Source organism: Brachyhypopomus gauderio, chromosome 7, assembly GCF_052324685.1.
Source record: "Brachyhypopomus gauderio isolate BG-103 chromosome 7, BGAUD_0.2, whole genome shotgun sequence".
Classification (NCBI taxonomy): domain Eukaryota; kingdom Metazoa; phylum Chordata; class Actinopteri; order Gymnotiformes; family Hypopomidae; genus Brachyhypopomus; species Brachyhypopomus gauderio.
In genome coordinates this window covers 23171135-23185567 of record NC_135217.1, presented here as the reverse complement: position 1 = coordinate 23185567, position 14433 = coordinate 23171135, and the positions used below count along the sequence as shown (strand labels likewise).

The window sequence follows — 14433 nt, the reverse complement described above, 5'->3', positions numbered from 1 at the left end:
GTGATATAAACATGCAGGGGGTGGTTGCAAATAACTGACATGAATTATTTTCATATAATATGTTGATTACACTAATTAACCCAAGCAGAAGAAGCTTCATACTGAAAAAATTATTTTAAATAGTTTTCCTACATCTTCAAACTTTGAAAAGGGTCAAATTGACCCACAACACAAAGTGCGCAGCAAACACGCATCGTGAACACAACATTTTTGAATAAGGAACCAACTTCAGCCGCCGAATAAGGAGCTGCGAATAAGTAACCAAACGAATCTGAAACTGCGAATATTGTGGAGTGTAGTGGAGTGTAGTGGAGTGTTGTGTACGAAAAGCCCATCTCGGCAACGCGATCGCTCTTTCTCATGCTGTACGCACGAGAACATTGTTAGCTTTTTTCTATACTGTATTAATGATCAAAGTATCTAAATCTAGGGTCACTCACGCTTAACGACGAAAACTGCTTTACGACGGACATTTCAGTCTCTAAACCCGTCGTTAAGCGGGACTCATTGTACATTTAACTGAACTGATCAGTTTCTGAACGGTGCCTGACAGTTCAGAGTTCATGCCTGTAAGGTCTTTCGGCCGGCGTTGTGTTGAATTCGTTTATCCGCGCATAAAGACGCTACAGATTATATTGTCGATTTATGTTTCTATGCATAAATAAGAGCTAGACTTTAATTATTCATCACAGTGTGGCAGAGTGAGATTTTTGGGGCAATCCCACTAATTCCCTCCCTAATTGTAAATTGTGGTGGAGCCGTGTGAGTTGCGGGGCAGGTGTATCCTGGCGTTATAAATAGTGGGGGTGTGGTTACTAAGGCAGACTCCCTTCTGTCACCCTGCTTCTCCAGCACCTTTAGTGGTGCCAAGTTATTGTTGTTGGGCCTGGCTTCCTTTGGTGGACCGGCTTAATACCGTCAAGTTCGGTGGGCGCGTCATGAGAATTGTGCTGATATCGATCTACCACGGGTGGGCAGTTGCTATTTGCCCTTTGAGAACAACCTGGTTAGTCATCACGCTGTTCTGAAGAATTTGCAGGGGCTGTTGGAGCAATGAGCAGATTCCAGTCATAAGGGGGAGAGAAGACAACAGCAATTTTCGCCCAAAAATAAAGTTTGCTGTGTAGTTCCAGTAGCCGGCAGTGCTGCTGTTTTGTTTGGGGGGCGTTCGTGATTCACGTTGTCCGAGTGATCGTGTGTCCTGTGTTTTCTATTTGTTTTCCTGTTACGTTTTTAGGCTTGGTTTGGTGGCGACCTTTTTCGTAGTTTTACATGTTTGATTTGGTTGAGTGAGTGGGTTTTATTTCTTTATTCAGTTGCAGTGAGATTTCTTTCGTGATTTCTTTAAATAGTGTTGGTGCCAAACTGCGCTGCAAAGCATTTGTTTATGTGTAGTGTTTGAGAAGAGTGTTGTGTTGATGTGCGTGAGGAAGTGTCAGTTTGTGTGTTCTGTTATTGGTCCTCTCTCATCGTTTGGTTTTGTTTAATTATTTGATTGTTTTGTGCAGGGCAGGAGCTGCAGGCCGGACAGAGGCAGATGTCCCAGGTGGTGGAATCTCGTGCACGGGTTTGGTAGCGGAGAGTATTGAGTGTGAAGTGTGGTGTGGTCATGGTGAGCGTATAGTATAGAGGTGATCCCCTAGCTCCCCTCTTAATTACCAAGGCCACAGCCCTGTTCCCCACTTGTTTTCCTTGTCATTGTGAGTCTGTGCAAATTATATATTTTTATATGATCTATAAAGAGTTGATCAAATTATATTTTTATATTAAAGAAATTATTGGAACTACCTCTCTTGTCCAGTGGTCTTGAACTTGTGTCCTTTTTCTTTAATGGTCTTATTTTGTGCTGAGGCTTTCATTTGCCCCAGTGTAATTCCTTGGGGTGAAATTCCCCTAGGTGGCGTAGTCATGCATTATTTCTTCTTTTTTGAATTTTGTTAGTCCTGCTCGCCACAACAGAAAACGGCACGGAATTATCTATGTCCAAAGCCTCAAGGGTGTTAATTATTTTAAATAAAATACACACTGGCTATACGAAGTTCACCTGTGACCACGACTTTGCAGTATTACAGCAGTATTATGTCTAAATAGGACAATACTAGAGTGCTCAATGAACTAAGTTAAAATCACTGTAACTCCGGAATATCAGCGTTTTTATGAGTGTGCAAACGAGGGCACTCGGAATTTGGCACAACACGTTCGTTTGGAAAAAATTCTCTGTTGTGCCTGCTGCTTGCATGAGTTAAATGAAAATGAGCACTTTCTTCTTTGATTTACCACTTTGTCCTTCACCCCTGACGGGTGAAGAAACATCTACAGAAAAGCCACACCTCATTATAAGTCGCATGGTTCAAAGCGTGAGGGAATAAGTAGCGTTTATAATCTGGAAAATACGGGTAGCAATCGCGGGGGCTCCGCTGTGGCGGCTCGAGGTCGCGTTCCGCTCTTCAGCCCTGATTGCAGTGTTCATCCACCTTTACAAGATGGAATTCAAGCACATGTACGACACTTTCAAGGTCCATTTTCAATATTGTCCAGCACCTTCAGCTTAATTAAGTTAAGCACGTAGTCGTCTGTAACTGCACCAGCCTCAATTTGTCCAATTAGACTGTTTATTTCCTCTTTTATTCTGTCGTGAAAAGACATTTCTGCTGCTTTCAAGTCCAACTATGAGCGATTGCTTCTGACTGGAGTCTAAGCCCCACCCCAAATTCAGGCGAGCGTTCCTATTGGACAGTGATTAGATTTCATTCTGGCATGAATACAGCTTCGCAGAGACACAGTGGAATACAATGACGTTCAGTCGATTGCATTTCAAGGTGGCTTCTGGCACGAATTCAGCTTTTCCTTCTTTAAATACAAATCCACACACACTGGAGCTTTTACTTTTCATTGTGGCATGTTTTCATCACATCAGTGTTTAAATCAATCTCGTGATCATTACATATAAAGGAGACATTTATGTCAGAAATACCGTACGGTGAAAAGCAATACCTCGGTGCCGTGATTACATTTCGAGCTGTATTATATTCAATTCTGGCACAAATTCAGCATTTTGGTTTTGAATGGTAATTCTTGTGTATTGTTTTTCAATAAAGAGATAAAGTGCAATGAAACGTAATGTAATAGTACTTTTGCATTTCATTGTGGCACGCATTCTGCATGTTTGTATGGAAAAGCAATGCATTTCGTGGATTGCATTTCCATTTTTGCCTAGTAGTGATTACATTTCGAATAGGCACGGAATCCTCTCCATACATATGTGTATCATTACTATCAAAAGTCCGTGGTATAGAGGCAGGTCTTGGAAGGGGAGCCCTGATTCTGCTGATGGTATCAATAATGTCTACTGCCCCAACACTGACAGTAGACCATTACTGTAGACCAGTAGCGAACCGTGACCATTAAACATTGGGCCCATTAAACATTATATATATAATGTTTTAAGAATATTTTAGGCCCTCTGAGAGGGCGTAGAGGGCCCTGACGGTTCCCCACTGCTGTAGACATTACTAATTACTATAATAGGGAGACCTATAACTCAGCACCTGTAACTCACAGAATTTTTTTGCTAGAGGTCTCAAACTTGTATACAAAGTACAGACATTTGTTTTCTACAAATGGCACCGATTCAAACCTCAATTCAAATATCACAGCCCTCGTGAGTTGATGTCAAACAAAAGGTGTTCCCTTGTTACAACCTACCTCACTGCAGGGTAGGTTGTAACACATGCTGGGGTAAGTTGTAACAATTAGAAAAAAGAAGCAAAAACAGAGGCCACACCATGCAAAATGCTTCAAAAATAGTTTTTATTTATAAAATAACAATCCAGAACTGACCTGTGACTGACCATAACTCATATCCACTTTCTGTTTTACTGTGTGTGTGTGTGGATGTGTAAATTAGTGTACTAGAACAAACTTATTTAACAATATATGTATGCTTAATGAACACTAATACAATGTACCTGTGTAAAGAACATGTAGGTCAAATAATAAACAACGTGTATGTGTGTGTGTGTGTGTGTGTGTGTGTGTGTGTGTGTGTGTGTGTGTGTGTGTGTGTGTGTGTGTGTGTGTGTGTGTGTTACATGGCAGATATAATGTGCCTTTGCAACTGATCTGACTGACTTGCCCTTCTTTGTGACCTCATCAGATGCTTCTTTTAAAAGCATCAGGCACACCTCTGTCAGTCTTTCTTTAAAATGATTACATTAAGAATGTTTTCTTAGTTGTATGTAAGGTTATGGCTGTAAAGCTGTGTTACCACCCACCCCACCCCTGTCAGCCATTGTTCAACTAGTTGTATTAACAAGGTGATTTGAAATTAACAGGGGAAAATGCATCACAATTTACCTCAGAAACTACAGTTTAATGTAATATAATTCATATGGTTTTATCTGCAATAGTTTAAGTACTAAACTAAATATTGTATTGATTCAGAAATTTACTTTCGCACCTCAAAATCAGTTTTTTCTCTATGGAATCTGCATGTGTGTGTTTACAGCCTTGATATTCACCATGTGGGATCAGGGAGGAATTGGGTAAATACTGGAATGATCATTTGACTCCTAACTTATCCATGATGGGTGGAACTGATGGTGTTACAACTCTCCCCATGTTACAACCATACCCAATCTCTCCTACACCAGATGAAGGTGGAGATGAATTGTAATAATCATTAACTCCACAGTGTTAACTCAGTGTTGACAGAACACCTGCATCTGTAGAGTTACAAACAGGTAGTTCATCTTTCTTGGTCATGTTTTTAACATCCTCTTTTTTCTGACCATTTCATACTGTTCTGAGAGAAACCATACTTTCTGTAAAAATGAACAAGAATGTCTGACATGTTTTGTCCAGCAGATGGCGGTGTGCGGCAGACTCAGACCCCAGCTCACCTCAGTGACCAGACTCAGATGGACTGATTTTAGAACACTTAGCAAAACTCAAGAGACGTATTTACACTGACAGAGTCGATCCAGATATGACTGATCACCTGGGAAACGAAATAATCACCATGGTATTGTTGGCATCCTGCTCCACCAGTTCCACCAGTAGAGTTACAGGAGCATGTTGCATGTTTAATATATCAATTATGGTTTTAAAACCCCAATTTACCACTAGTAGCCCATAACCTGTTCTTTCATATATTGAGAGCACCCGTAAAGTGCCTTCTGAGTGTGAAAAAGATCCTTTAAAAATAAAATGTGCAAGTATGAATAAAATCCTTGATAAGAACAACTCCTTCAGTGACTCAGAGCATAGTCCAGATGAATATTCACTAGCTGCATAGTTTCGGTTTCTTTCAACAAACAGGATCTTGGTCAGCTCAGTGAAGGAATGTGACAACAAACTTGACATACACACACTTATATCTTCATGATAACACTTCATTAGTAAATTTATATATAAAATAAATAAATAAAATACATTTTATTTAAAGCGCCTTTCATAAACACCCAAGGCCACTGTACAGATAAAATGGGAGAAAGGTCAGGTACAGCAGTAAAAAATATAACATAAAAAAGTTTTTTGATTGCAACGAAAATACTTCATTTTCTTGTAATTTTTTCAAGTAATGATAAAGTGAATTCATGTCCATTTTCTTCATTTTAAAGCTTGAAGTTATCTCTACATCTATCCATCTATCCATCTGTCATTTGCAACCGCGTGTCCGGGTCACGGGGGTAGTAGCCTAAGCAAAGAGGCCCAGGTTTCCCTCTCTCCAGACCTCTCTTCCAGCTCTTCTGGGGGGATACCCAGGAGTCCCCAGTATAGCCGAGAGATATAATCTCTCCAGTGTGTCCTGGGTCTTCCCTGGGGTCTCCTTCCATTTGGACATGGATCAGGGAGGCACCCAGGGGGCATCCAGACCAGGTGCCTGAACCACCTCAACTGGCTCCTCTCTACATGGAGGATCAGCGGCTCTACTCTCTCTGGCGGATGACCGTACTCCACACCTTATTTCTAAGGGAGAGTCCAGACAGAAAACTAATTTCAGCCGCTTGTATTCATGATCTCATTCTTTCGGTCACTACCCAAAGCTCCTGATCATAGGTGAGAGTCGCAATGTAGATTTACCAGTAAATCAAGAGCTTTGCCTTTTTGCTCAGCCCTCTCTTCACCACAACAGTCCGGTACAGCGTCCACAACACACCAGCCGCCACACCGATCCGCCTGACAACCTCCCGTTCCATCCTTCCCAAGAGCCAGCTTCAGCAACCAAGGATCAGAACACCTAGCTCAGATGGCTTTGACATCAGAGAGCACAGACACCTCCATCTTAGGCTTAAATCCAGTGGCTCCTTCATTGTTCATTCATTCTTCTTCATAATGCTGACACCAAGGATCAGCCACCGCCCGATCCACAGTGCACCAGACCCCCAGTACTACCTGCATCTCTTATCTCTGCTATGTGAAGTTCTCTCTGTTGCTGGTTATTTCTGTCCTCCAGCACTACATATGACCTGTACTCCCCAACCCCGCTGCTACAGAGGGGAGGAAACACAAGGAAAGCTGTAGCCTTGCAAGATCAAAACCACCAAGCTTTAGATTATAGTTCAATCTGGAGCAAATACAGTGATGTTCATAGTTCTAGTCAGCTGAGTCTCAGCTTGAGGAATGTCCACATCATTTACTGTAGTGTTTTAGACTGGAAATAGATCTGTTTAAACAGATCCACCTGTAGTCCATATGACCACTAATTCTTCTTTCTTTAAAACCAGACTCAGTTGTCAAATGATCCTGTAGTGTTGAAGGTGTGTTCACTACTGCCGGAGTGTTCATCAACAGCTGAACACATGAACACTGAATGTCTTTAATGAAACCGCTCTTCATGCAGCTCTGTAGAGGGTTTTTCATCTCGAGTTCCATCATTTGAATTCAAATGGAACCGCACGTCATTTTGGTCCTCACTTTTTTCTGTAAAACATCAGCACCACAGAGAATCAGAATTGTCACCTGTCACTCCAAGCACAAAACAAAAGCAAACTACCTCCATATCTGTGGAATTTTGGTCACAGACATTTTGTTGTGCTATGTAACTGCAAGATAATTCTGAAAATGTGGCTTTAGAGGCATGATACAGATTTGTGTTTTCAGACATTAGAACAGAAGTCAACTCACTTTTTATGTTCCTTTTTTCTCTTTGCTTCTTTACAAACCAAAAGGCTACAAGAGCTATAATTATACAGCAAACCATGATGATGATGATGATGATGATGATGGTTCTGCTGCTGCTGCTGATGAAGAGCATTGTTGAACCTGTCAGAAGAAAATGTCTATGTAATACATTTTGAGTACCATAATCAAAGAGACACTAGTTAAGATGTTTAACAACTATTCATTATAATTCTAATTCAAATAAATTGACCTTGTTGAATCTCCACACAGGTCTGCACAAGCTGTCTGGATAGAGGTGTCCTACTTTCACAGCTGTATGTCCCTGTGTGTCTCTCTGAGTCTAGGTTGTGGACGGTGATTGTCCCCTCCTGGGTGACACTGACATTTGCCCCCCTCCATGATGTTGAAGGGTGTGGTTGTGGGACTTCACTGTTGTAGCTCAGAATGTCACTCTGAATATTGGAGGAGTCCTCAAAAGTCAAGGTGTAGTTGAACGTTCCAGTATCTTCCCGAGGACAGTGGATAGTCACGTTCTCTCCAGAAAAAATCTCAATTTTCTCTGAGGAAAAAAACACAGTGTAACCCATGTGTGTGTATATAAATGAGAGAATGAGAGAGAGAGAGAGAAACAGAAACCAACAAACCAGTTGAGTGAGTATTGGTTAGTTAGTCCATGATTTATCTGGTTTGAGGACTGTACAATGATGAGAAATAACCTTGAGTTTTTCAGAAGAGCTAAGCTGCAATGCCTTAATATGATTAGAAAACATAGGTACAACATATTTATACATAGAAATTTATATTATGAATTGGCTGAAATTATATGAGTATTATATCATATGGGAGTTATATGAGGTATTATATTATTATATGGGATATTATGTAGGGTGTTGTTATATGGGGATGGATGTGAAATACCTTGCTTCAGGCTGGCTGTGTATGGCTGGGTTTTGTCCCCTAATCTGATAGAGCAGATGTATGTGGAATTGCTCAGGTGTGCCTGAGACACGGTACTGCTGATGGAGAACAGACCCTGGCTGTCCAGGTGTGCAGGATTCTCATCCACAGGGCCATTGATATTCCAAGAGATCGTCGGTTTGGGGTAAACATTCCTTGTGTTGCAGGTAATTCTGTCATCTGTTTTCTTTATATCTACTGATTTAATGGGAGCTTAAAGAGATGCAGAGAAACAAAACACCAGGATTCAGAAGATCAGAAGGTGAAAGGGCACTAACCAGGTTCTATGACTCGAGTGGCATAGTGAGAACTTTAATGAGTTGAACTAGGTATAGAGTTGGTTTGCTTTGTCAACCTTTTTTTCAGCAAACACAATTCAGCCATAACATTAAAACCACCAACAAGAGAAGTGAAGAACGCAAATTATCTCACTACTGTGGTGTCTGTCAAGAGCTGCTTTTTACACAGCAAGTGATGCATCTGTTCTTAGAGATGATGTGTGGAAAGCAGGAATAATTGACAAGCATAAAGATCTGAGTGCCTGGAGGACCAGGTCAGAGCACCTATAGAACAGCAGGTCCTATGGGCTGTTCTGGGGTGCAGTGTTTAGTGCCAACTGGTTACAGAGTCATGGACACCCAAGACACTCTGGTGCATGTGAACTACCCCATCTGGACCGATTCCACAGAAGAGTTTCTATTGAGCTACTGTAGCATGAATTGCTGCCTGTGAGATATGGTGTCAGAACGGTTCATAACAGCTTGCTGTTTAGGGGGACAAACAGTGGCAGAAGAAGGCAGGCCTGCTGTGTGATGCTCTGGACAATGTTCTGGCCCAAATGAAGGGCCCGTGTGATGCAGATGGTTTTAGAGTTATGGCTGATCAGTGTAGTTGTCTTATTAATGAGTTAAACTAATGACATGAAGTCAGCTATTCTAAGTTGAATGGTGTATCCAGATTCCCGTGAGCCACGATGCTTCACTCACCCTCCACACTCAGGAGAACAAACGCCTCCTTGTTTGCGGTGGAGCTTGCAGTGTAGCACTTGTATTTGCCCTGGTCCTGAATCCTGATACCTCTCAGGGTAAGAGACACATTTCCTGTAGAGATCTGATCTGAGAACATGGATGTCCTTCCTGAATAGGCTTCATTCTGGTAATTCAGCTGATCTTCTCCCTTGTAGAATGAATGAACAGCTACTTCACCTTGACTGTCTATTTTCATCCAGTGGATAATGTCATGGTAACTGGACTTGCAGGGAAGCACACATTCTTCAGAGAAGACACAGGTAACATGGTTGTCTGCTGGAACACAAACCATCAGGATGAGTACTGAATTCATGGCTTATCTTTGGTTTGAGGACTATATATTGCTAAGAGGTCTTGCATTTTTCAGAGCAGCTAAGCTTCATTACTATAGTTGAGTAATGACTAGAACATTGCTGGAATGCCATAAATCCAGTGAGTGAGCAGTCCTGGCATTTCTCTTCAAGTAAAATGTAAAATGGTTGGTTATCTTCTGGTTATCTTATTGAGTAATCATTAACTTTCTGAACTGGGCATGTGACCATAGCAGTGCTCAGAAGTTTCAAAAGGTCAGTTAATTTCCAAAATGTAAATACAAATTCTTTAACCACATAGCAAAATCAAGATGTTTATTTACATTGTTGATGTTATTTCAACCAGCCAACCAAAAAAAAACAACACACACACAAATATGAAATATAAAAATAGAAATGATTAATTCTATGATATTTTAACCAATCTTTTCAAAAAGGAAATGTCGAAGAAATGAAGCTATAATGCAATGATATTAATGAAGTGAATGAATGTAATAAAAAATACTGAAATTAATAAACATTACTATAGAAAATCAAGAAATATTACAAAATGTACTTAAAACACTATATTAATCCGCAAAGTAGAAAATCACAGAACCTTCTACTGACCTTCACACACAGTTAGTGACAGCAACCATAACAGGATTAGCTCTTTAATCATGTTTCACAGTCCACACACACCAGACCCTCTGACTGAAGGCTGTCGGCTCATTCTCCTTTTATCTAGTGTGGTGACTGGAAATTCAGCATTCCAAAGTTCAAGACCAGCCCAGAACATTCCGCCTCTCACCGAGTATTCGATTACTTTACAATTATATTATAGTTTTAATATAAACCTTTAAAAGCTTTTCATGCTGTATAAAATAATGATCAGTAGTGTTGTAGCTGGGACCCACCACTGTGTGGTATCCATCATCCTCTCCACTGAAAAGAAATGGTCTTAATAGAGAAATCTGTTTGTGCTAACAAGGAAATAGCTTTCTTAAGGAATCTTATTATTTCTAATCTACAGGGAAACAAGCCAGCGGGCAAACAGTGCCTTTAATATGACCTGTCCAAACTCAGCAGTGATACTTATGCATGTTAAATCCCACGAAGGCTTCAGTGATGAAGCTTTGATGAAGAGGCGTAGAGGCAGCCTGAACACAAATCAACACATGGGCCGTCTCACCTACTGAAGTGCTCAGTGAGTGTGGGCACAAGGTTGGTGTTTTCTACGCAGTTGCTCAATGGATAGTGAGGTCCTTCCACTGGTCAGTTTGTTCCAGGTGGTGGGTAGACAACAGGGGCGGAGTACTTCACCTCCTCGTAGCAACTCAGACATGAAGGTTCTGGATTGACTGAGTGGATGGGCACTACACCCTGAAGAACACTTCAAGGTCTGGCTGCATTTTTACTCGCACATGGTGACGTACTAGTTATAGGATGTTAAACAGCAACCTGAGTTAGTCATACAGTTTGTGCTTGATGGCCATTCAGTGGACCTGTGATGGAAAAACAAAATGCTAATAAATGTGAATAATTGTGTATATACAATTATATATTCAGTACAGTATACTGTGTGCCAATCTGTATAAAGGTGTATGGCCTGACTGAACCTCCTGTTTGAACCAACACACTTCCTCACCCCCTGCTGGAAAGTGCAGGGCAGGTCACAGGCCTTAGAAAACAGGCAGGTTACCTGTACATATAAGAGAACAAAGGAAATAAAGAATTGGGAATTAGAAGGACTCTATATATGACTGTTTCCCCTCTAAATATACAGTTCAGATAGATGCCAAAGTTACACTTTGACAGAAGGGAACAGAAGGGAACGTGCCTCCAAGCGCCTGACTGGGAATGTTTACTAAAAAATCACATTTTCATACCGCATCTGATACACAGCTGAAATGCTTCACAGGTTATTGGTTCACTAGGCCAAAGTAAAAAAAGAGTATTTGTGCAAACCCACAACCTTGGCAAACCACGAGTTCCTTATTTAAAAATAAAAGGTCTGATTTAATACTTTTATTATGATTTAATACTTCTGGCAGTGCTGAACATGAATAATGGGACCACTGCACACACACCATTGTGTCATTGTATCATTCCGTTGTCATGGGCCAGTGGTGTCTGCATTATGAAGAAGAATGAATGAACAATGAAGGAGCCCCTGGATTTAAGCCTAAGATGGAGGTGCCTGTGCTCTCTGATGTCAAAGACATCTGAACTAGAAGCCTGTTGTTGTTGTTGTTGTTGTTGTTGTTGTTCCTTGTTCCCCTGCTTATGTCCTGCTCTGACAGGACTTTCAGCATTATGTCCTGTCAGTGCTCTATTTCGCAGTGACCTGCAAACACACTCCTATCCATATTTTCCACAGTAATAATATCTTCTATAATACTATTTCTATTTATGTAAAGGATTTTGCATGCATCCAGCAGGGCAGGGTTTAATTCATCTGTATCTGACTGTACTGAACTTAGCAGTACTGGTACATTAAAGGGAGGATGAGTGATATGATATTGCATGAGAAGGTGTGTTGAGCCAGATCAAATGAATGTGTTGAAAAGGTACTGTATGTTTGGGGACTGTATCTTTGTAATGCAGGTTTGGGGGCTGTATCCTTGCTACCATTCTCCTATATGAAAGGCTTTGTGCGCATTCGGCACCAAGACCAACTCTCAAGCGGAGTTGTTAATCTTTGGGCCTGTTTGTGGCTGAACCTCACAGCAGGGTCTATTTCAGGGATAGTTGCTCCGGTTCTGTTGGCTCCTGGGAGACATCTGTGCTTCAGACGCCCTTCTGGGACCTTTCAGCACCCTGTTGATTTCTGCCAGCTGTTTATGTGCAGCTGAAAGGCGAGTACTGTTGGCCTGTCTGCTCCTTCCGCTCCAGATGAACTCACATAGCTGCCGTGTCCCTCTTGGGCAGGTGTTTGGGAGAAGCGATGACACGTGCAGACGCGCAACGCTCCCTGGTGGACAGAATTACACCTAGCAAAGTTTTGTCCCTGTTAACAAAGCCTGGAGGTGAAATGTAAACTGTGAGGGATCCAATTAGGCTTTGCAGAAATGTGCTGAGCTTTTGAAACAACTGGCACGTGTGTGTGGTTGTGTGTGTGTGTGTGTTAAGAGATGCATCCAGATGTTAATAAGATTTGTGAGAAAAACAGATGGATGGGTAATCTGTAAAGATGCTTTCACACATTCTTGACTGATAGGGGCATTAGTACAGGTTGTGTGTAATAGTAAATTATAAATGTCCACTGATAAGTTCCCTGTGGCCACAAAGAGAGATTCCCTGCTACATCAGAGGCCTTGTGTGAGTACCGTCTGGCTGAAGACCATCATATCTTACTGTGTGTCTGTTCTGCACAGAACATTTAGGTTGGGCCTGTCTGTGCACACACCAAACCCATGTTTGTCCAGCTTCCCACAGCTCCTCATTCTCCAGCCACTTTGACATTATGACCACAGTAGCTCTAGGTCTTGTGTGTGGGATACACCCAGACGGGCACATAGATGGTTCAGACGATGCATTACCCAAGCAGTTTCCTCAGCTGGGCTATCAGTGCTGCAATGTTCATCACACTGTCACCGTCAACAAATTTACCAGCGTGGAGGGAAAGTTTGAGGTGTCTTCATCAGACGTGTGAAGTTTGTCAGTTCTAGTTTGAGGTGTCTTCATCACACCTGTGAAGTTTGTCAATTCTAGGTAAGGGGTTTATTTACAAGTGACTTTAGCTCAGAGATTGTTATACAACTTGGTGCTTTCCAAACGCAATCTCAGCTAATACAGAAATGTCTCCCTCTGTTGGTTAAAAAGACACATTGCTCATTGTAATCTTTGAACAGACTGGCTGTATGCTTTACCATGTTTACCATCATGTGAACTAGGCCAGAGTAACCAAAACTAGTCTGGAGGGTTTCATTCAAATCACTCCAAAAGTTACACTTTCTCTGAAAGAAGGTTTGGGTTTGTATTTGTATTTGTTTGTATATACTGGGTACCTGTTATGTTTATATCTTACTGATTACCGATATATAGGCCTCAATGATGACCTTTAATTTGTGTAACATGCAGTACTACTGACATACTAAACACAGGATTTAAAGACCCTGTGAAAACCTCTTTAAGTAAGAATTGAAAATAGTAATATAGCTTGCATGTCCTTTCAATGGATTTCAATGGATTCCCAAAAATTTTTATATTTTCATATTTTCTTTTACAGACCTTACATACCGTATTAATGTAGTCATCTATAAGGGGCCATAGACCAACCTGAATATGTTTACACACCTTACCATGGCTTTGATTTATTAAATCGAACCGCATATTTGAGTCTTTGAGTTGTAAATGAAGCAGACCCTCACTGTTGTAAACTCTTTATTGTAATCAGAATAAAACAGAAAAGGGAATAAAGTAGGTAGAAAAATATTGTACATAAATAAAAATCTACAATATATACATTAAAAGAACAGCAAGAAATACAAGAAAAATATACTGAGATTGAAAAAAAATATATATATATATATATACACCAATTTAAAAATAAAAAATATAAATGGTTGCAATTGGGCAAAAAAGTGAGCTAGTGGTTAGAAGTTTTGGTAAGAAAAGACCTCAGCCTCTAGTCGGAGAGCCGTGTATTGGAGATGACATGTCCAGGTGGTGAAGGGTCAGTCGTGAAGGCTTGTCTCAATGTTCTAGAGGCGTGCAGGTGCTGGACGGGTTGTAGCCAGTCACCTTCTCAGCAGAGCGGACCATGAGCTGTTGTCTGCGTTTGTCTTTGGCAGCAGCGGCGGTGTACCACATGGTACTGGAGGAAGTGATTATGGACTCCAGGATAACCTGAACACGGACCCGAGGCACGAGTGTGGAAGCACTTCATCAGCAGCTGTGGCAGGATGAATCTCCTCAACTGGAGGTCCATCCTCTGTAGTGCCTTCTTGTGGATGGAGCTGATGTTCTGCTGGAGGTCATTGGTGACGGATGGCACTCAGAAAGCAGAAAGATGCCACAGTGCCAACTGC

At 41.2% G+C, this 14433-nt stretch overlaps 1 protein-coding gene across 2 annotated transcripts; it reads right to left on the bottom strand.

Moving 5' to 3' along the window:
* Positions 1 to 5427: 5427 nt before the first annotated feature.
* hhla2b.2 (HERV-H LTR-associating 2b, tandem duplicate 2) lies at positions 5428 to 10126 on the bottom strand. 2 transcript variants are annotated; one of them, XM_077012692.1, is made up of 6 exons: positions 10031 to 10126; positions 9069 to 9383; positions 8044 to 8295; positions 7376 to 7684; positions 7129 to 7266; positions 5428 to 6924 (listed from the first exon to the last, which is right to left on the bottom strand). In XM_077012692.1, the coding sequence occupies exons 1-6, from the start codon at positions 10080 to 10082 to the stop codon at positions 6821 to 6823; spliced, it is 1170 nt and encodes a 389-aa protein (XP_076868807.1). In that variant the 5' UTR covers positions 10083 to 10126; the 3' UTR covers positions 5428 to 6820. The 2 variants fall into 2 exon arrangements, with proteins under 2 accessions (XP_076868807.1, XP_076868806.1); XM_077012691.1 differs by having other exon boundaries at positions 9069 to 9386; positions 10031 to 10124.
* Positions 10127 to 14433: the final 4307 nt, after the last annotated feature.

Bases quoted from the DNA above. Each gene is read 5' to 3' on its own strand.
- hhla2b.2 (XM_077012691.1), bottom strand. From the start codon at position 10,082: ATGATTAAAGAGCTAATCCTGTTATGGTTGCTGTCACTAACTGTGTGT. The intron at 8,296-9,068 runs GTGAGTGAAGCA...CATCTCTTTAAG, and splicing joins TGTTCTCCTGAGTGTGGAGG to CTCCCATTAAATCAGTAGAT. The intron at 6,925-7,128 runs GTGAGTTGACTT...GATGTTTTACAG, and splicing joins AGAAAAAAGGAACATAAAAA to AAAAAAGTGAGGACCAAAAT.